At 40.6% G+C, this 23,208-nt stretch overlaps 1 protein-coding gene across 7 annotated transcripts in view; it reads left to right on the top strand.

Moving 5' to 3' along the window:
• Positions 1–23,208, top strand: part of HERC4 (HECT and RLD domain containing E3 ubiquitin protein ligase 4) — a 147,359-nt gene that overhangs the window by 24,839 nt on the left and 99,312 nt on the right. For all 7 annotated transcript variants that reach the window (XM_003928678.4, XM_003928679.4, XM_074382299.1 and 4 more), the window contains one exon: positions 16,015–16,174. In XM_003928678.4, the coding sequence (XP_003928727.1) occupies positions 16,015–16,174 (160 nt within the window). The remainder of the gene's footprint in view (positions 1–16,014; positions 16,175–23,208) is intronic.

The following is a 23,208-nucleotide window of genomic DNA, read 5'->3' as shown; positions in this document are numbered from 1 at the left end:
TAATAGACCTGCATGGCAAGTTTTTTTTGAGTTTTTTTTTTTTTTTTTTTTTTTTTGGTCTTCTTTGAGTTTTTCTACTTATCCTCAATTGACATGGTTTAATCTCACTTAACTCTCTGTTTCCTAATTGTGTTATTGGCCTTTAAAGGTAAATGTACTTTGGTGAAAAAGTTAATAGTACACAGTACCTGGAACATAGTAAACAATAAATGTTAGCTGTTAAGATTTAGCATGAATAGTTTTTTTTTTTTTTTTTTTTTTTTTTGCATCCCTTTATTACATGTGGCATTATGGGCCAGGGTTTGTAAGTGATTTTTGTTTTGTTTTGTTGTGCTGGATTCATTTATTTCTCTTCGTTCTTGCTTGTCATTATTTCCCTTTTTAGGCCTTCTTGATTTGCATATTCAACCAGAATTTGACTTGGATGTAAAATGTCTCAACAAACCGTTGATATGACTTTCAAGGATACTGGGGGAAAATGGTTGAGGTTGTTCATTTTGATGAGCCATTTGGAAAAATTTTTTTTCCAATTTTTAAAAAATTAGTGAAGTTATCGGTTTTGTGTATTTGATGTCTGAAAAGTCAGCTATTAAATATTCTCAAGTCATGTGTATTTATAGTACTGTGTTGCTGAAGTCGTTATCTATTTTCAAAATTGGTATTTCTAATAATTTGCTGGGGCTAAAATTCTGAAAGAACCAAAATTATCTTTAGTATTTAGTATGTTGAAAAAGGTTGAAGAGCTCAGATGAGTTTTAAAATGAAAACTGGTCCTAATACCTTGCTTTAACTGCTTACTCTAAGGGTCTGTTTCTTTATTTTTTAAACTTTTTTTCTTTTTTTCTTACTGCCCAACTTTCTGTTGATTTGAAGGGTCTGTTTCTTTTGTATTTTTTAAGTTACATTTTATTGTTTGTTTTGAAAAGGCGACATATTCACAAGGTTCAAACATCAAATCAGTTTAAAAATACATTGAGAAGTTTAGCTCTTAACATTTGACCACACTATTGTTCCCTCTGCCTATACCCCTTGTAAGTAAATATGCTTGTTAGTTGTTGCTTTTTTGTTTTTGTTTTTGAAAAGGGTCTCACTTCAGTTGCCCAGGTTGGAGTGCAGTGGTTCAGTCTTGGTCACTGCAGCCGCAACCTTCTGGAATCAGGTGATTCTCCTACCTTAGCCTCCCAAGTAGCTAGGACTACAGGCGCCCATGGTTAGTTTTTTGTTTTTTTGTTTTCAGTGGAGATGGGGTTTTGCCATGTTACCCAGGCTGGTTCTGAATTCCTGGACTCAAGCAATGTGCCTGCCTCAGCCTCCCAAAGTACTGGGATTACAGGTATAAGCCACTGTGTCCAGCCTTGTTTGTTTGTTTGTTTGTTTTGTTTTGAGACGGAGTCTCACTCTCTCCCAGGCTGGAATGCAGTGGCACAATCATAGTTCACTGTAGCCTAAGCCTCCTAGGCTCAAGAGATCCTCCCACCTCAGTTCCCCGAGTAGTGGAAACTACGAGCCACCATGCCTAGCTAATTTTTATTTTTTTTGTATAGACAGGGTCTCACTATGTTGCCAAAGCTGGTCCCAAACTCCTGGGTTCAAGCCATCCTCCCACTTAAGTCTCCCAAAGTGCTAGGTGGCGTGAGCCACTGTGCCAGTTCGTTTTTTAGTTTTTTGTGTATCTTTCCAAAGTTTTTTCTTTCTTTCTTTCTTTTTTTTTTTTTTAAAACAGGGTCTCCTCTGTAACCCAGGCTGGAGTGCAGTGGCAATGACCTCGGCTAACTGCAACCTCTGCCTCCTGGGTTCAAGCGATTCTCGTACTGGGATTACAGACACCTGCCACCACACCTGGCTAATTTTTGTGTTTTTAGTAGAAATGGAGTTTCACCATGTTGGCCAGGCTGGTCTATAACTTCTGGCCTCAAGCGATCTGGCTACCTCAGCCTACCAAGGTCCTGGGATTACAGACAGGAACCACTGTGCCTGACCTATCTTTTCAAAGTTTTTGAAATGTAGATACAATATTAGCAAGTATGAATGTTTTCTTTTTCCTCTTATACAAAAAATAGCAAATACACTATTCCACATCTTTACTTCTTTTTTCTTCCCCACTGGGTAAGATACCCTGGGGATCTTTTCATAACAATGTATATGTATAGTTTCCTCTTTTCTTGATTTTTTTTTTTAATTGCAGAGCATAATATTTTAGTGTGTATGTGGAATCTTTTGGATACTAGAGAATTTCCAGTTTTTTGCTGTTATATATAGTGCTACAAATACACACACACACACACACACACACACACACACCCCTGTAAATCTGTAGGACAAATTTCCTGCAATTGGAATTGCTAGGTCTGAAGGGTGAATGCATATGTGTTTTGTTAGATATTGCCACATTTCTCTTCATAGAGGTTTTACTGTTTTGTTCTTTGACTAACAGTGTACAAGAGTGCCTTTTCCTCCATGAACTAATTGTTATCAAACTTTTTTAAAGGTTAAAAAAAAGTATCTTAGTATGTGGGTTGTTAAAAAAAAACAAATTTAAAAAATATTCTTTCATTTTAGAGCAGTTTTATGTTCAGGGCAAAACTGAGCAGAAAATAAAGAGTTCCCTTATACTTCCTGTCCCCCCACCATGCACACCCCCCCTAACTTTCTGGATCTTCTGCACCACAGTGGCAGGTTTGTTAAAAATCTTCAAATCCACATTGACATATCATTATCACCCAAATTCCATAGTTTACTTTAGCGTTCATTTTTAGTGTACACATTAAATGGATTTTAACAGATGTTTAATGATATGTATCCATCATTGTAATATCATGCAGAATAGTTTCACTGCCCTCAAATCCTCTGTGCTCTGCCTATTCATCCCTCCCTCCCTCCCTTTACCGCCTGTCAAACCACTAATTCTTTTACTGTCTCCATTGTTGTGTATTTCCCAGCATGTCATACAGTTGGGATCATATAGGTTGTAGACTTTTCAGACTGACTTTTGTTACTTAGTAATAAAAGTTTTCTATATGTCTTTTCATGGCTTAGTAGCTCATTTCTTTTAGCACTGAATATTCAATTGTCTGGATGTATCACAGTTTATCCATTCACTTACTGAAGGACTTTTTGGATGCTTCTGGGTTTGGGCAATTATGAATAAAACTGCTAGTAACATATACGTGGGCTGAGTGTGGTGGCTTATGCGTGTAAATCCTAACACTTTGGGAGGCTGAAGTGGGAGGATCGCTTGAACCCAGCAGCTCATGACCAGCCTGGCAACATAGTGAGACCCTGTTGCTACAAGAAATTAAAGATTAGCTGGGTATGGTGGCATGTGCTTATAGTCTCAGCTACTCTGGAGGCTGAGTTGGGAGGATTGTTTGAGCCTGGGAGGCTGCAGTGAGACCTGATTATGCCATTGCACTTCAGCCTAGACAACAGTGAGACCCTGTCTCAAAAAAAAAAAAAAAAAATCCAGGTGTTGGTGTTTTCGTGGACATAAGTGTTTATTTGGGTAAATACTAAGGAATTGGGTCATATGGTAACAGTATATTTAGTTTTGTAGGAATCTGCCAAAATGTTTTCCAAAGTTGCTGTACCGTTTTGCATTCCCACCAAAAATGAAGGAGAGTTCTTATTGTTTCACATCCTTGCCAGCATCTGGTGGTGTCTGTTTTGTGACCGTTTTAATAGGTGTGTAGTGGTATGTTGTTTTAAGTTGTAACTCCCAGAGGACGTAAATTGAACATCTGTTTGTATGCCTGCTTGCCGTTTGTGTACCTTCCTTGGTGAGGTGACAGTTTTGGTCTTTTACCTGTTTTTAAAATTGGATTGTTTGTTTTCTTATTGTTCGGTTTTAAGCATTCTTTATTTATTTTGTATTAACAGTTTTTTATCAGCTGTATCTTTTGCAAATATCTTCCCCCGGGCTATGGCTTGTCTTTTTATTCTCTTGATAAATTTACTGTAACAAAGTAATTTGTATTTTCTCAAATGGATACATGGAATCTCCTCTTTCCTCAGCTCAGGACTCAGCTAGTTTTCACTGTCTTCCAATATTCTTTATTTATTTATTTATTTATTTATTGTTTATTTTTTTTTGGAGCCACGGTCTTGCTTTGTCGCCCATGAAGGAACACAGTGGCGTGATCACAACTTACTGAAGCTTAACCCCTATGGAAAAGTGCAAAATTGAAAGTATATGTATAGCTTGTTGAGTTTTCTAAGTGAATCTATTATTGGCTTCTCAGTTTGAATTTGCATTTCTCTCAGCAGTGAAGTTGAGCATCTTTTCATATGGTTAAAGGCCATTTCTGTTTCTTCCTCTGTGAACTGTTGGTTCACATCTCATACCTAGTTGTTACGGGAATTACTGACCTTTCCCCCACCACCCAGGAAGTCAGTAAAAACTGGGGATGTTATTCCTTTGTCTGATATGAGTAATATTTTTTGCCTCATTATTTTCATCAGTCTTTTGACTTTGCTGTTTGTTTTGCAGTAACAAGTAATTTGAATTTTCTCAAAGGGATATGAAACAGGAGCGGCTGTGAGAAACAGACCTCTCAAACACCGAACTGGGAAGGAAGAAATGTTTATTATTATTACGGTTTATTATTATTATTACTACAATTTGTCTAAATGACCAAGCTCGCCTAACAAAGAGAAGCTCTGCCTTTATATAAGCTTATACTTTAGATATTACACATGAAAGAATCTTAGGTTTACAGCCTTAGAAATTACAAGTGAAAGAGTCTTGTGTTTACAGTTTTAGAAATCACATATGAAAGGGTCTTGGGTCTACAGCTTTAGAAATCACATATGAAAGGGCGTGAGGTGGGGTTTTGATCTTGTTTAAGTGAAAACAATGTCTTCTGGAGAGAATCCCCCACACCATGCCTGCTATTTACAGGAAGGTGATTTAGGAGGCGCCAGTTGGCCAGCCTTTTTTTCTATCGAAATGCAGTGTGGAAGTCAAGGGGGAGGTGATCCTAGATGCCTGGGTCTCCTTCCTCACCACCCGCTTTGAGACCCTCACCACTCTATAATATTAGTGAAAGGTCTCATTCATTCTCATTTTCCAGATCCTCTGAAGAAACTGATTGATAATGATTCATATAGTATACTTGTGATGCCATTTTTTGGCTAACTACAGTGGTGATGAATCCCCTAATCATCTGAAGGAACAGGGGGAGTAAACAAGGGAGTAACAAACAAACGCCTGTTATTACTATGACACTTACGATGAGAGTTTTGAATCCTCCTAAGGATGAGAACCAGCCTCCAAAGAAAGACTCAGGGTTAAATCTGTGCCATACCACTTGTGCCAGTTTGGTCATGTCTCGTACAGTATCCTCCACTGCTTGACCCTGGTCATCTATGTGTAGGCAGCAATTGGTTAGATTGAGTTTTCCACAGTCTCCTCCTTCAACTGCCAGCAAATAATCTAGGGCTAGCCAGTTCTGATAAATCACATTTCTCATTTGAATTTCTTGTTGGGCCAAAAGGGACAGAGCTTTGCCTGTTTCATTAGTGAGTATTTCCAAAACAGCCTGCAACCGGATGATCCTGTTGAACATGTAAATATGAGTCTGGTATCCCCATTATGGTTGGCCCATAATACTCAATAATTCTCTCCGGTGGCCACATATCATCTGTCTATTCTCCTATCTTTAGATTTATTTTCTCCCTAGCAGATTAGACTGGATACCCTAACAGCTCACGTGTTTTAACAGATAATAGGAAAAAAGAAGGCTTAATGATGCCTATGACACAGGTACCTGTCCATCTTTCAGGCAGCCATATGTATGCCCTGTGTCCATATATCCAGTACAACCCAGGCTGGGCTGTCCAATCTCTCCGGTACCCAGGATGATCCCAAGCATCCTGTAATTTTGGAAACTTTAGGAGGGGGTTCTTTTCTTTATAGTTTGAGCTCCCATCAGGTTACAGTGCCCACGGTTTCATTATGCATTTGCTGCCCTAAGCAGCTAAGCTTCCCTACTGGAATAGTGATGCCTCTTCCTTCTCTGGCCAAACAGTATTGTCCAATAATTGAAACCTTTAAAACCCAGAAACTGTTGGTTTGAACCCTTTGAACTCAGGTCAGGTCATGGACAGGATCAGAGGATAATAACTCATGGGCTTCCTATGGCCACCTGTCACCCATAGTCGTCCCTCCACATACGTAGCAAGAAGTGACATTGAGGGAATGGGCCACATTTTCAGCAAGTTAGAGGAACAAGTTCTTTGTCTTTTTTGGAAGTTCCGGTATTGGCTCATTTAATATATCATAAAAGTGCTAGCACACTGGCTGGGCCGAGTGTTTCTTGATTTTTCCCTGAATCTGGATGCTGACTCCAGGGTCACGTTCTTTTCCATCAGTTCCTGGCACTACACTCTCCCCTTTTTCCCATTTGGGTTCTTGGGGGTTCGTGATTATTCTACTGGGTTACAATGTCCTGAGACGCAGGGGACATTACCCCATGGAATGGTGTCCCTCCCTTTTACATGGCAAACAGGATCATTTTTACCATTTTTCTAAGTGGCTCAGGTGACACATGACTGATAGGGGCAGTCATAGCACCAGTAGGTTTTTTGGCAGAGGTATTTATGCTCTTTTGCATAACTTTGTTCCCATCCGAGGGAACCACAGCACCCCTCCACTGGAAGGATAGGCATTGATGCCTGCACAGGCATCAAACCTTAGGGTGACCTGCTTTGGGCTTCCTTTCTCCTCTGTTTTAGCTATTAGTTTAGTAGGGCTATTACATTGCCCTGTAAGGAGTCTAATTTCAAAAGTCGTATTTGTAGGGGGGCTCTGATGGGTCGTAGCGTACATTGGGTTGTCCATCCCCTGGATTTCACACCTTATACTGAGTACCATTATATAAACTGGTTTCCTTTTGTATCCCTGTAGACTCATAATAACTGTAGATCAAGAGAACGGCAGTAACTTTATGTCCTGCCTTAGTAACCTGGTGTACATACTGAGAGCATTCTTCAAAATTAGTTAAGGTCCCTACTGTACAAGTCCAAATAATAAGAAGAGCAAGTCCCACAATGCATTTCCTCATGCTTCCGCCGTACGTAGACCAGCCAGCTTCTGGGATGTTGCTGGAGCAGAGCTTGTTGTCCTTTTTAAGGTGATTTTGCAGTTGTTGTCTGCGTTTGATGTAGCTTCCCAAGTTTCAGCTGCTGCTGGTTTCACACGGCTGTGGTATATCCAGGCTGGGATTCCTTCTACGTTTGCGGCTGTAGGGGTGGTCAGGATCACAGTTGGGGATTCTTTCCACTGTGGCTTCGGAGGGGCTGCACTCCAGTCCTTTATCCACACGTGATCACCTGGTGAGAAAGGGTGAACTGGGGAGAATAAGCTTACAGGACATCTTTCATTTACCCAGACTGAAATATCCTGAGTGATTTTCCCTAGAGCTTGTAACTAGCGTCCTAACTCAATCTCTCCCCACTCCCGAGGAGTTCCTGGGAGTGCCCGGAGTATGGGAGGGGGCCTATGATATAAGACTTCATAGGGAGAATATCCTGCCCTCCTAGAGGGAGTGCATCTAATTTTGAATAACACCAAGGAAAGTGTCTGCACCCACTTTAATCTTGTTTCCTGACACACTATCCCTAAGCTATTTTTGATGGTCTGGTTCATTCTTTACCACTTTTCCAGAACTCTGAGGTCGGTGGGCAGCAGGCAGTTTCCAAGTAATACCCAAGGCCGTTGCTGTTTTCCAGACCAAATCCGCCACAAACGCTGGTCTGTTGTCTGATCCAATGCACAGTGGCAGTCCAAACCTAGGGATGAGATCTCGAAGCAGCACATGGGTTACTTCATGGGCCTTTTCAGTCCTAGTTGGGAAGGCTTCTACCCACCCAGAATATGTGCACACCAGGACTAACAAATACTTATGTCCCCCACACTTGGGCATTTCAGTAAAATCTACCTGGAGGTCTTCCAATGGAGCTGTTCCATAAGCTTGAAGATCTTAGGGGGGATAGTTGGACCTTGCCTCACGTTGTGCTGTTGACATGTAATGCATCGCTGCGCCACAGTTTTGGTCAAGGCTAAGTGTGAGATGTAAAAGTACCAGCCTAACAACCTCTCTAGTGAATCTTGACCTAAATGAGTTTCATGTACGGCTTGTACAACCACTGCCCCTAACAGCCACGGTACTGCTATTCTTGCATCTGGCATTGATCCATTCTTCTTTAATCAGTTGCCCCCTCTCTGTCTGGAGAAAGTCTTTTTTCTCCTTAGAGTAAGTAGGCACCAAGTTGGCTATCTGGAGAATCAGAGGGGCTATAACTGCTGCTCGGTAGGGAGCAGATGCTGCCTTACCTGCTGCTGAATCAACTCAGGAATTTCCCAGGGCCACAGAGGTGTGGGCCCGCTGATGTCCTCGGCAGTGCGTGACTGCCACCCTCCCGGGCTTACAGACTGCTTCTGGCAACTACAGAATTTCTTGTTGATACTTTTATTTCTTTTGCCCCTGAATTTAACATGGCTTTTTCTTTGTACAGTCCTCCATGTACTTGGAGAGTCAGGAAGACATACTGAGAATCAGTGTAAATGTTTACAACCTTGTCTTTACTCAGATCTAGGGTTCGGATCAGAGCAATAAGTTCAGCCTTCTGAGCCGAGGTACCCTGAGGCAGTGACTTGGCCTCGATTACAGTGTCCAGAGTTACCACTGCATAGCCTGCACACCTTTCCCCTCGTGGATTAACAAAACTGCTCCCATACAACTCCCGGTCTACTGCTGCCCATGGCTGATCCCGAAGATCAGGCCTGCTGGAATAAACTGAGTCCAAGATTTTGACACAGTTGTGTTCAGCCGGGCCCTCTGAAATCGGGAGCAAAGTGGCAAGGCTTAAAGTGTTGCAGACCTCAATGGTGGTGTGGGGATTTTCACATAGCAGGCCCTGGTATTTGGTCAGCCTAGCATTTGTTAACCAGTGATGCCCTGTGGTATTCATTAGAGTCACTACTGCATGAGGTGCCTTGATATTTAAGTTCTGCCCCAGAGTTAGCTTATCTGCTTCTTGTGCTAGCAGAGCAGTTGCTGTCAGGGCCATTAAGCATGGGGGCCATCCCTTGGAAACTCCATCCAGCTGCTTAAAGAGGTAAGCTACAGGCCTAGGCCAAGGTCCCACTGTTTGGGTTAGGGCCTCAACTGCCATTTTTTCTCTTCCTGCTATATATAATGTGGAGGGCTTTGTTAAATCAGGCAGCCCCAAAGCTGGAGCTGACATAAGTTTTGTTTTCAGTTCCTGATAGGCCTGATGCTGCTGGGATCCCCCATTCAAAGGGCTCCTTGTCTCCCCACTTTGTCACATCATACAGGGGTTTGACCATTACTGCAAAGCTCAGAATCCGCAATCTACAGAAACCCACGGCTCCCAGGAACTCCCTCACCTGCCTTCTAGTCTTGGGTTCTGGCAGGTTGTAAATGACTTGCTTCCTCTCTGTTCCTAAGGTGCGTTCCCCCTTCTGGATAGTGAACCCCAGATATCGCACTTGCTGTCAGCAAATCTGGGCTTTCTTTTTAGATACTTTATACCCACAGTCCTCCAGGTGCCGAAGTAAGATATCTGTTCCTTTTGCGCACCTGACTGCCGTGGGGTGTCCCAATAAAAGGTCATCAGCATATTGGAGCAGGACACAGCCTAAGTCTTTAGCCAGAAACTTGGAGGTCAAGGGCTAATGCCTCTCCAAAGATGGTGGGAGAGTTCTTGAATCCCTGGGGGAGCCAGGTCCAGGTGTACTTGGTGGTTACACCTGTTTCTGGATTTTCCCATTGAAAAGCAAATAGTTTCTGACTTTCAGAAGCCAGCCTGATGCTAAAGAAAGCGTCCTTTAAGTCCAAGTAGGTGAACCAACTATCCTCCGCTGGGAATAATCCCAGCAGTGTGTATGGGTTAGGCACAGTTGGTTGCAAAGTCACTGTGGTTAACCAGGCACAAGTTCTGCACTGGCCTGTAGTCTTTGGTTTCTGGTTTAAGGACAGGCAAGAGGGGGTGTTCCATGGAGACTGGCAAGGAACTATAATTCCATAGTCCTTTAAGCGCTTTAGATGGACCTGAATGCCTTCTAGGGCCTCTTGGGGAACTGGATATTGCTTTTGTCTAACTGGCTGAGCCCCAGGCTTGACTTCAAAGAGCACAGGGATCTGGTTGATTGCCAGTCCAGGTGGATTGTCCTCTGCCCAGACTTTAGGCCATCGTTTTGCTAACACAGGCTCTATCTCCTGGTCTGGTTCGGTTAAGAAGGATTTCCACTCTTCCTCACGAGGCACCCTTAGGGCCATTATGACCCCAGTTTTAGGCAGTGCCAGCTGTAAGATGCCATTCTTGGTGAAGGTTAGGGTCACCCGTAGCTTACTGAGCAGATCCCTTCCTAGCAGGGGCAAAGGGCAATCAGGCATGTACAAGAACTGGTGAATTATCTCGTGCCCCCCTACCTCACAAGTTCGAGGCAAACAGAAAGATTATTTCTCTGACACTCCAGTAGCTCCAACAATATAGGTTGTCTTCTTCGAGGGGGGATCACAGTGGTGGTTACCACGGAATATTCAGCACCTCTGTCAGTGAGGAAGTCAATAGCCTTGCCCTCCCCAGTAATTCTGACCATGGGCTCCTTGGGGGCAATGGAGTGTGGTCCCCTTTAGTCCAGTAGTCCTTCCATCAGACTGAACAGAGACCCTTCTCTTTTGTCTGAAGCCTCATGCTCAGGGTCTCCCTGTTTTCCTGTTAGCTGGGGCACCTGTGCTTCCAGTGCCATACATCTCTACAATAAGCACACTGATTGTGTTGCAGGCATGGGCAGGCAGTCTGGGAGGCTTTCCAGGAACCCCCCTTTTCCCACCCTCTTGGGGGTGCTCTTTTAATAGCGGCAGCTATCAAGTCGGCATTTCACTGAGCCTAGCGCTCACTTTCTCTGTGACTCTCTCTACGGCTCACAGCTTCTCAGTTTACAAACACCTGGTTAGCTATTTCCAATAACTGTGAAGTATTCATGCCCACAAATCCTGCCTGTTTCTGCAATTTTCGTCTAACGTCTTCTGCACACTGACTTACGAATGTCGTATTTATCATGCGTTGGTTTTTCGGGCTCCCAGGATCAAAAGGAGTATACATGTGGTAAGCTTCACACAGCCTTTCATAAAATTGTGTGGGGCTTTCCTCTCTTCTTTGAATAACCTCAGAGACTTTATTAATGTTTGTAACTTTCTGGGCCCCCTTTTTTAATCCTTTCAGCAAGGCTTCTCTGTACTGGATTAGCGTCTGCATGCCCTCCAGGGTGTTTGGATCCCACTGGGGGTCAGTTCCTGGTAACTGGACCCTGACATACTCTTGGGGGTTCTGGTAATCTGCAGGAACATGCTCTTCCAGCCAATTAGAAGCGGCTTGGAGTATTCTCCGCCTTTCGTCTGTGCGAAAAAGATGCATAAGCAGCTGATGGCAATCAGCCCAAATGGCGTTATGAGTCTGAATAATAGTTTGCAGTATATCAATGAAAGCCTGGGGTTTCTCAGTATAAGACGGGTTGTTATTTTTCCAATTGATAAGATCAGCTGAGGTGAATGGCAGGTATGTAAAAACACGCTTTTCTACTATGTAACCATCCTCATCCACTTTTGTGTACTTTTGCTCTCTTAAAGGCATCTGCACCCCTGCCTTGGATCGCAGACGGGCTGCCAGAGGGGGAGTTCCTTCCAGGAAGCGAGTAGCAATGGGAGGAGTTTTTCTGCACTCTCTTTTGTCTACTCTGGGTGGTTTAGGGGTGTACAACTCTGGTAGGGGTGCTGAGACTTCGGCCCAGGGGCAGGGAGTCCCTGAGGAGGAGGGGGCATTATTGGCAAAAACTCTTTCGCTGCCGAATCTGTCAGAACCTTGGGAGTCGTAGTTTCTGCCACTGAATCTGCCTGGACCTTGGAAGTCCGCATCTCTCGGCGGGGTTGAGGGGGCTGGTTTCTAGCAGTTCGTACCTTGGCCACTAAAACAGATGCTGTCTGTCCTCCTAACCACCTCAGAGGGTTTAAAACTAACTGTAACCACGAGTTGTGTACAGAAATTGATCAAGGTGTTGGCTCACTGCATATAATCTCATGCCTTACTTGGGAGACAAGAGACCTGTCCAGGGTCCCCTCTGAGGGCCAACCTACCCTAAATGCTGGCCAGTCTACCTCACATAAAGTCCTTAATTTCTCTGGTGTCATAGCTATTCTATAATTTCCACTAAATCCCTTCTTGAAATTTTTCAGCATCGTCTCTAAAGGCTTGCTATGAGCGTGACCCATGCCTACATGCCAAAAAATCAGTTCTCACAGTTAAGAGAGTGTTACTCCACCCACAGCAGTTCCCACCCAGCAGGATGCAGTACACACTCTGAATCATTTGCTTCAATCCCTTTCACAACGCCTAAATAGCAAAGCTCCTCCACTTAGCCTTATGTGGCCATCTCTAATTCCAGTCAGCCCTACAAATTGCTTGGAGTATGAGGTCCCCCCCTCTAGTGGGCCATTATACTCCCATCATGGCCAGTGAGTCCAGTTGGACCCCTACACACACACACACACACACACACACACACACACACACAAACTCTCTCTCTCTCTCTCTCTGTCTCTCTCGCTGTCCTCCCTCCACCCAAATTGAAACCATAAGCAAAAGCTTCCAAGATTAGTTACAAAAGAAGAGGGAGAGAGAGCCAAGTTCAAAAGTGCCAATCTGGCACATGTGGGTGATCAGGCCATGCTTCCACCTAAAGGAGGTAGGCAAGTTTCCCGGGACCAATCTTAACTGTGTTTCTGTTGTCTGGACGTTCCAAATACCCGTTCCTTCTCGGTGTTCAGCCACTGGTTGGATTCACACCGCGGGGACTTTCCTGCTCCGCCCTGGCGAGGCTTTCCACTGGGCAAATACCTGCCTGGGAGCGCTCTCAGCAACTGTGTATCCTCAGCAGGCGGGAGCCCCCCTCAGGGATGCTCCGAAGGTCTAGGCAAACTGCCTGAGAGGCCTTTCTGGCCGTCTGCCAACCAAAACTCTTTTCCCATTCAGGGAATCAAATGAAGCAGGAACTGCTGTGAGAAACAGCCCTCTCAAACATTGAACAGGGAAGGAAGAAGTGTTTATTATTATTATTATTATTATTATTATTACTACGAATGGGAGCCAAGCCACAATTCGTCTAAATGACCAAGTTCACCTAACAAAGAGAAGCTCTGTCTTTATATAGGCTTACACTTTAGATATTACACATGAAAGAATCTTAGGTTTACAGCCTTAGGAATTACAAGTGAAAGGGTCTTGGTTTTATAGCTTTAGAAGTCACATATGAAAGGGTCTTGGGTTTACAGTTTTAGAAATCACATATGAAAGGGTCTTGGGTTTATAGCTTTAGAAATCACATATGAAAGGGAGTGAGGTGGGGTTTTGGTCTTAAGTAAAAACAATGTCTTCTGGAGAGATACCCCCATACCATGCCTGCTATTTACAGGAAGGTGATAGAGGAGGCACCAGTTGGCCAGCCTTTTCTTTTACTGAAATGCAGTGTGGACGTCAAGGAGGAGGTGATCCTAGATGCCTGGGTCTCCTTCCTTAGATACATGGAATCTACTCTTTCCTCAGCTTAGGACTCAGCTAAAATTCTTGGTTTATTTATTAATTATTTTTTTTTTGGAGCCACGGTCTTGCTCTGTCACCCATGAAGGAACACAGTGGCACAATCACAGCTTATTGTAGCTTCAACCACCCAGGCTCGAGTGATTCTCCCCTCTCTGTCTCCCCGCAGGTGCATGCCACCATGCTTGGCTCATTTTTAAAGGAATTATTTGTAGAGACAAGGTCTCACTATGTTGCCCAGGCTGGTCTCAAACTCCTGGGTTCAAGTGATCCCCCCACCTTGGCCTCTACAAATGCTAGGATTATAGGTTTGAACTACCTTGCCTGGACTATCTTTAAGGTTTACATAAATGATCCTTTTGTGTCTTTTGTGTATGTTTATCTTAGCAGGTAGTCACAGTCTTTATCTCGCTTGTTTTTCCATAGGCCATAAACTCATTGAGGGCTAGGACACTTGTTTTATTCTAGGTGCTTGGAGCACAAGAAGTATACAATACAAGTTTTTAATATAAGTTATTGCTGCTTTGTTTCTTGGATTTTGGTGCCGTGCACTTTAAGGCCATTGCTCTCTTTACAGCCATTGCTATTAATTTGTTATTGTTGAACCAACCAAGCAGTCTTAACCCTCTTGTCATCCTGTTGTTTTCTCCTACTTCCTTTGAGGATTGTTCTGGAGAGACCTTGACTTTCTGGAACCTCTGTGAGAGATAAATCTTTTACACATGTACTTCTTTCTTCATAATTAAGATTTATGGGAATGTTTTGATATAAACAAATGATGCTTCTAAGTATTTTTTCTTTTCTTTTTTTTTTTTTTGAGGAACAGCATGTGTCATATCTTGTTTTCCTTTTTGCTTTTTGTATGTTTCTGCAAAATAATTTTTAAAAAGCTATCCAAAATGTGAGGGATTAGTGTAATGAACTTCCATATACTGGAAGCTTCAGGAGTAATCAACCCCATAGTACCTGAAGGTAAGTATTTCATATATCATTAGAGTTATGTAGGTTCCTAGAGGCTATCTAGGGCTAACTTCCCACTCCCAAAATGCAAGCTAGTAATCTAGATACCGTTTGAATTTCTGTGTAGATAGGAATTTCAGACTCTCTGGTTCAGTCTGTTTCATTATTGAATAGCTGCATTTGTAAATTAAGCTAAACTGTGCCTCTGAAGAAACCCTGATTGATCCAGTTTTAACCGTTTCAACATAAGACTTCTAGTTCATTGAAGACAGTGATTATAGCTTTCTTATTAAACTGAAAGAATGTTAATTTTAAAGCTACTGATTGGTTTGCTATCTTTTAAAAAACGTGTACTAGTTAAACTGACAAACACATCTTGAGGACTAGGGGAAACAAATTCACTTTCTTTATTGATTTGTCAATTGATGGCTCCTGGTAGTAGGGCCAATATTTTAAGTTAATTTCTGATTTAACTTGAATATATTTTAACCAAGTAAGCAGCTTTTATATCTTTTGATGTTTACTTAAGCAGTCCACAAATAGAAACCTTGTCAGTCATGGTTTACTGCCTTCTAGTTCTCTACTCATCATATCTAATAGATGCTTTATTTATGAGATCTTTAAAAAATTTGTTTTCTATTCAGAAGTTGCTAATTCAGATTATTTACTTAATTTCCTTTTTTTTTTTTTTCCGTTGAGACGGGGTCTCGCTCTGTTGCCCAGGCTGGAGTGCAGTGGCATGATCTCGGCTCACTGCAACCTCCATCCCCCAGGTTCAGGTGATTTTCCTGCCTCAGTCTCCCAAGTAGCTGGGACTACAGGCATGAGCTACCACACTCAGATAATTTTTGTATTTTTAGTAGAGATGGGGTTTCACTGTGTTGGTCAGGCTGGTCTCAAAACTCCTGACCTCAAGTGATCCACTCTCCTTGGCCTCCCAAAGTGCTGGTATTTATTACAGGCGTGAGCCAGTGTGCCCAGCCTGTTTCCTTAATTTCAGAATCACTTCACGGCAGCATATACATTGTAATATATGTGTCAGTTATGATTTTATTGTTAAAATAAGCAGCCCAGGTTATTTAAATGATTTCTTCCTCTTTTTTTGTTTTTGTTTTTAACTTGGACTCTTTTATTAGTAATAGATTTGAATAGAAGGTACATTCTGAGAGAATCTTTATAAACCCTTAACTTCTTCTCAAAAGTGTTCAGATCACTTAATATTCTGAGTTGATTTTGCCCTATAATGTATTTGTCTGTGTTTTACCACAATGAGAATTACGTATGGAACATAATTTGTTAGATAATTCAAAATAACTGGTTATATGTAGTATGTGTTTAAGCATTTCTTTAGCTTGTTTGTATAAAATGAAGAATGTGTTTTGTTCTTACTGGAAGTTCAATATTAGAGTGTAATATCTCTCTTCTTTATTTCTGTAGAGCAGGTTGTTGCCTTGGATGCCCAAAATATTGTAGCTGTTTCATGTGGAGAAGCTCATACATTAGCATTAAATGACAAAGGCCAGGTGTATGCTTGGGGTCTCGATTCAGATGGACAGCTTGGCCTGTTAGGATCAGAGGAATGCATCAGAGTACCCAGGTAACAAAGGTGACCAGAAAGAGATCTTTAACAATCTTTTATAATAAATTTGTTAATTTAAATCATTCTGCTTATCTTTAGGCATGTAAGAGTTGACATCTCATTATTTCTCCCCTTTGAGTTCTTTGATAAGAAATTGGTTTTTGTTGTAATTTTGGTTGAGCTGTTGATTGGTTTGCTATTTTTATATACCCTATATTTTCTCTGTAGTCAATAGATTTATATTTGTTAAAAAAAAAGGGGGGGGCAGGGCATACTTGCTTCATTGTAAATTTTTATTGGTGAGTTAGACTAATTTAAACTATTGAGTATTCCTGTTATTGAAATATTTATTAAATATTGGTTTGTTGTGTATTTTTCACTGATTTGTTTTTTTTCAGTCTTTATTGTTTTTGTTGAATATGTAAGTCCAGCATGCTTACTCTAAAAAGAATTTAATCATTTTCCACTTTTTACATAGCAGTAACCACAATTTAGTTAATTAATCATATAATCATTTCAAAATTAGAAAATAAGCAGTGTCTCATCAGTGTTTTAGTCTTACAGATTTACATAGGGCATAATCACGTTTATTGTTTTCTGTTTTTGTTTTTGTTTTGAGATAGAGTCTCGCACCATGCCCGGGCTGGAGTGCAATGGCACGATCTCGGCTCACCACAACCTCTGCTTCCCAGGTTCAAGTGATTCTCCTGCCTCAGCTTCCTGAGTAGCTGGGATTACAGGTGCATGCCACCACACCTGGCTAATTTTTTGTATTTTTAGTAGAGATGGGGGTTTCGCTGTGTTGGCCAGGCTGGTTTCAAACTCCTGACCTCATGGTCTGCCTGCCTTGGTCTCCCAAAGTGCTGGGATTACAGGTGTGAGTCACTGCTTCTGGCCAATCATTGTTTTAATATTAAAAACTGTAGCAGTATGTGTATTTTACATAGGTAAAAATATACAGATTTAAAGAAAAGCATTCAGTTTCTTTTAGATATGTAAATAGTATGTTACCTCTTATTTAGTTTTAATATTTATATAAATTCTGACCTCTTAAAACTCTTTCGTTCTTTTTCCTAGTAATAGTTGTGGGAATAAAATAATGCTACAGGAAACCAAGGTATTCTTAAGTTAATTTTAGATTTACTGCAGATGGCATTTTTCCACACATCTTTATGCATTTTGTTTTGTTTTTCTTTGTTGTTGTTGTTTTTTAATTTAATTTTTTTGAGATGGGAGTTTTACTCTTATTGCCCAGGCTGGAGTGCAGTGGTGCGATTTTGGCTCACTGCAACCTTTGCCTCCCTGGGTGAAGTGATTCTCCTGCCTCAGCCTCCCTAGTAGCTGGGATTACAGGCATGCACCACCACACCTGGCTAATTTTGTATTTTTAGTAGAGATGGGGTTTCACCATGTTGGCCAGACTGGTCTTGAACTCCCAAACTCAGGTGATCTACCTGCCTTGGCCTTCCAAAGTGCTGGGATTACAGGCGTGAGCCACCGTGCCCAAGCATTTTGTTTTTAACATTGATAAATTTTGTTTTGGTTTGAGAATGAGGATGTAACTACTGGAATAAGAAAATGGAGCATAGGAACTCTTAATTTGACATTTTATATCCTGTTAATAATGAACTATCTGTTGAGACTTCTATTTTCTTTATTGAACATATAACCAGATTCTTCAAAACTCCCAAACAGCCGGGCGCGGTGGCTCAAGCCTGTAATCCCAGCACTTTGGGAGGCCGAGGCGGGTGGATCACGAGGTCAAGAGATCGAGACCGTCCTGGTCAACATGGTGAAACCCCGTCTCTACTAAAAATACAAAAAATTAGCTGGGCATGGTGGCGCGTGCCTGTAATCCCAGCTACTCAGGAGGCTGAGGCAGGATAATTGCTTGAACCCAGGAGGCGGAGGTTACGGTGAGCCGAGATCGCGCCATTGCACTCCAGCCTGGGTAACAAGAGTGAAACTCCGTCTCAAAAAAAAAAAAAAAACAACAACTCCCAAACAATTTGCTTACCCTTTGTTTCTTCTGCACTCATAAATAACATACACAATTCCCAGTGTCCTTTTGATTTCTCTTAATGTTGGAACTTTTGGGAGAAAAATATTGTTTTTTTCTTAAAGCATAGTGACCTCACATTTGACCTTCCCTCTACTCCTTTTATTTCTTCTCACAAGTAATTCTTATAGAACAGAATTTTAAATTTAAGATTTTTTTTTTTTAAATTGTGTTTTTAGGATGAAAAGATATTTGCCTGTTAGATCTTGTAAGTCAGTATTTTCAAAACCGTAATTCATGGCAAAACTTTCTAGTTTCCTTTATTTTTACTTTACCATTCTGATGATTCTCATGCTTAAATTTTTGTTGCTGTTTACTTTTAAAGGATTTTAGTCAGTAGTACATAGGTAAATAATAAATGGAAAGAAAGTTAATTATAAGGAGAGAATTTTATTATATAAAAAATTTATTTGAGGGTTGTCCAATAATAACAATGAACCTGGATTGGGACCTGAAAGAGAATTTGCTTGAGTTCTTTGGTTTAAACGTCTTTCTTTCTGTATGTGCTCAACATCTGTATTAACTTTAAACTGTGTGTTAAGTTATTTCTGCTCTTCATCCATCTCAATTTTTCAAAATTTTATGGCTTGATCTGATTTGTTGTAACACATACATAGTTTTTACTGATATTATCAGGTTTTAAAGGGCCATTCAGTATTTCAGTGGAAATGTATTTTTATAAAAGGAGGAGTGCCAAGTGAGTTTTAGGTTTAATTTCAGTACCAAATTATTTTTTTTTTTTTTGAGACGGAGTTTCGCTCTTGTTACCCAGGCTGGAGTGCAATGGCGCGATCTCGGCTCACCGCAACCTCCGCCTCCTGGGTTCAGGCAATTCTCCTGCCTCAGCCTCCTGAGTAGCTGGGATTACAGGCACGAGCCACCATGCCCAGCTAATTTTTTGTATTTTTAGTAGAGACGGGGTTTCACCATGTTGACCAGGATGGTCTCGATCTCTCGACCTCGTGATCCACCCGCCTCGGCCTCCCAAAGTGCTGGGATTACAGGCTTGAGCCACCGCGCCCGGCCATTATTTTTTAGATGTAAGACTTTTTCTAGGTGGCTCAGAGATGTCAGCCAGCGTTGTAAATTTTACATATAGTATCTATACACTGATTTCTAAAAATTGGTGTTTATAGATTTTATTTATTTATTTATTTATTTATTTGAGACAGGGTCTCACTATGTCACCCAGGTTGGAGTGTAGTGGCATGCTTACACTCACTGCAGCCTCAACCCCCTGGGCTCGAGTGGTCCTCCCACCACAGCCTCCCTAGCAGCTGGGACTACAGGCATGCACCACTATGGCCTGGCCAATTTTTTTTATTTTTTTATTTTTTAAATAAAGATGGGGTTTCACCATGATGGCCAGGCTGGTCTTAAACTCCTGACCTCAGGAGATCCACCCACCTCGGCCTCCCAAAGTGCTAGGATTACGGGCATGAGCCACCACACCCTGCCTGCCTGGCCAATTTTTATATTTTTTATAGAGCTGGAGTTTTTCCATGTTGTTGCTCAGGCTGGTCTCAAATTCCTGGACTTAAGGGATTCACTGGCTTTGGCCTCCTAAAATGTTGGGATTACACTTGTGAACCCTTGTGTCTTGTCTAGTGTTTATAGATTTTCGTAAGGGTAATCAGAAAAGACTGGGTGCAGTGGCTCATGCCTGTAATCCCAGTACTTTGGGAGGCTGAGTCAGGTGAATCACAAGGTTAGGAGTTCAAGACTAGCCTGTCCAGTATGGTGAAACCCCATCTCTACTAAAAATACAAAAAATTAGCCGAGTGTGGTGGCAGGCACCTGTAATCCAGCTACTCAGGAGGCTAAGGCAGAGAATTACTTGAATCCGGGAAGTGGAGGTTGCAGTGAGCCAAGATCACGCCACTGCACTCCAGCCTGGGCGACAGAGCGAGACTCCATCTCAAAAAGAAACTCCATCTCAAAAAAAAAAAAGAGTAATCAGAAAAGATTCACATGAGGTTATACTTTTGTGACAAAATCCATTTTTTATGCCAATGAATGGATAATACTAAAGAATGTGAAATTAATAATTGGATATAGCTGAAACTAATAAATTTGTTAATGAATTCATTCCTACTTCTGAGTTTGTTTTGTTTTGAAGTCACTACTTTGGGAAAGAGCAAGTATTTTAAATAGTGATAGTGTCTGTAGACCTGCATTTCTGGCTAGATTTTAATGTAGAGTATGTATTATACCTTTTTATTAAAAAAGAATTACTCAAATTTTATTATCTTAGTTTAATGTAAGTGGAAATAACATAACTTTGCTCACAGACTTCAGAAAAATAATTGGCAGTAAAGATGTAGTTTATCCTTTAAAAGTTCTGCTTCTTAGACATATGCACTAAAACATTACAGCAAGGTAGTGTAAGATTATTATTTTTGTGAGTACAGCTATTTCTGGACTATACAAACTAAATATGTTTGAATTATCAGCTGGGTCAAAAATTTATTTATTTATTTATTTATTTATTTATTTTTTTTTTGAGACGGAGTTTCGCTCTTGTTACCCAGGCTGGAGTGCAATGGCGCGATCTTGGCTCACCGCAACCTCTGCCTCCTGGGTTCAGGCAATTCTCCTGCCTCAGCCTCCTGAGTAGCTGGGATTGCAGGCACGTGCCACCATGCCCAGCTAATTTTTTTGTATTTTTAGTAGAGACGGGGTTTCACCATGTTGACCAGGTTGGTCTCGATCTCTCGACCTTGTGATCTACCCGCCTCGGCCTCCCAAAGTGCTGGGATTACAGGCTTGAGCCACCGCGCCCGGCCTCTTTTTTCTATTTTTTTACCTGAGACGGCGTCTTGCTCTGTTGCTAGGCTGGAGTGCAGTGGTGCAGTCTTGGCTCACTGCAACCTCTGCCTCCTGGGCTCAAGTGATTGCTGCCTCAGCCTCCAGAGTAGCTGGAACTACAGGCACACACCACCATACCCAGCTAATTTTTGTAGTTTTTAGTAGAGTCAGGGTTTCACCATGTTGGTCAGGATGGTCTCGATCTCTTAACCTCATGATCCACCTGCCTCGGCTTCCCAAGGTGCTGGAATTTACAGGTGTGAGCCACCACGCCAGGCCAGAAATACAATTTATTTTCTTGTTATTCATTTAAAAATATGTTACAATTTCTGTCTAATATTAGCATATGAAATTTTAGAGCATTGTAGATTAAAAAGAAAAAGAGTACTTTTTAATGGTACAGACTGGATCAGTTGTTTAAATTGTTCATTTTTTAAAAATATCAGCTCCCCTAATGTGAGATAAACTTTTGAAAATTGAAATGAGTTGGTGTTAAGATTTTTCTTAAATAACTAGGAAAGTTGTGGCTTAACTGGAAAATAGGAAATTGTTAATTCTGTTTAATTGGCAAAATATTTAATGCTTTAGTTCCTCAAATGTTTGATTAAATAATATAAACTTTTTACTAATTATTAACATTAGTAGTTGGAATTTTGTCTTTAGAAACATAACTAGCAATGCCTGGTTTCTGCCTGTATTGCTGCTACACATTAAGTTGGAAAAATAGAAGAATACAACAGTATACATGTTGCGTAATTAATATGCTTTAGCAGCATTCCAAAGGAAGGGTGTATAAATCTTATTTCCAAGTTTATTAACTTTTACGAATTTCAAATTGCTTTGAAAATTTATTCAAGAACTGGTTCAGTTATTTACAATGAATCATTTTAGTACTATCACAGTCATTTAGAATATTTCACATACTCTAAACTTTAGAGAGTTATTTTAAATTTGTAAGCAGTATGAAATGTTTGCTATAGAGGTCTGATTTCTGATTTTTAAAAATAGATTTGATTAATTAGGAATCTTTATGTTTTGTATGCATGCATATGTATGTATATTTTTTTAATTTACGAAATTTATTCTGGCTCGTTTTGCTTTTCAGTTCAGTATAATTGAATCTTCAGAAACCAAAACCAGTTAAACACATCTTTTTTATGTGACAAAGTGGATTACTTTTGATGAGTTCTAAGACATTTATTTATTTTCTAATTATCTCTTTAGGAAAAATGGAACATGGGAAGCTTTATTTTACCATTCACAGTATTTTCTTTTCTTTTTTTTTTTTTTAATTTCTGAAAGTTACAGCAATATTGCCCCAATCTTCAGGGTATTAATACATTTATATGAACATGGAAAGGGATAGTTTTTTTCTTTGACATAGTAATGAGACAGAAGAATGTATTTCCTGGTCTCTGTAGTAGATAATGGCAAAATATATCAGCATTTATGTGTATTCACAAGCCTTAGGTAAGTATTTTGGAAAGGAGAGTAACTAAGTATAAATTGCTATGCAAATTTAGAAGTTTTTTTGAAAATTTTATGACTAATTAATACTAAAGCCTCCAAGACCTTACAAGTTTATTTATCCTTGAACAGTATATTCATTACATACTATTAATTAGGCACTATAGTAGGTGCTAGGGATTATCATAGGTATAAGACACATAGTCTGCCTTCACAGAGTTTATTGTTTAGCAGAAGAGACAAATATTAAATGAATATGTACACTAATAGTACCAATAAATACTATGAAGGAAAAAGCAGACTACTATAGGAATGTAGTATTTTGACATGTTTCATTTGCAGAATTGTACTTGATACCTGGAATGGTGGTTTTTTGTTTTTGTTTTTGTTTTTTTTCCCTAAAATACTTAATATGCTGAACAGGTCAATGTATCGTCTGCCTAGTACACATAAGCAATAACAGTAAATGTTTAGTAATTTGAGCACAGTTGTGTATATTCATGTATTTTTTGTTCGTTACTCTTTTTGCATTCCCAGTGTTTGATTTTGCTATTTCAAAGAAATGGTATTTTGTTAAGTTTGAAAATTTGAAGGTACATTGCATCCTGCTAATTTGTTGGATTCTGCTAAGTTGTAGCAATACAACTCTCAAGTTTTGTAGTTAAGAGCATAAATCCACTAAATAAAAATATTTTTAATACAATAATATGGAATTAGA

Source organism: Saimiri boliviensis, chromosome 12 (assembly GCF_048565385.1).
Source record: "Saimiri boliviensis isolate mSaiBol1 chromosome 12, mSaiBol1.pri, whole genome shotgun sequence".
NCBI classification, from domain to species: Eukaryota; Metazoa; Chordata; class Mammalia; order Primates; family Cebidae; genus Saimiri; species Saimiri boliviensis.
This window is presented reverse-complemented; position numbering and strand designations above follow the sequence as displayed.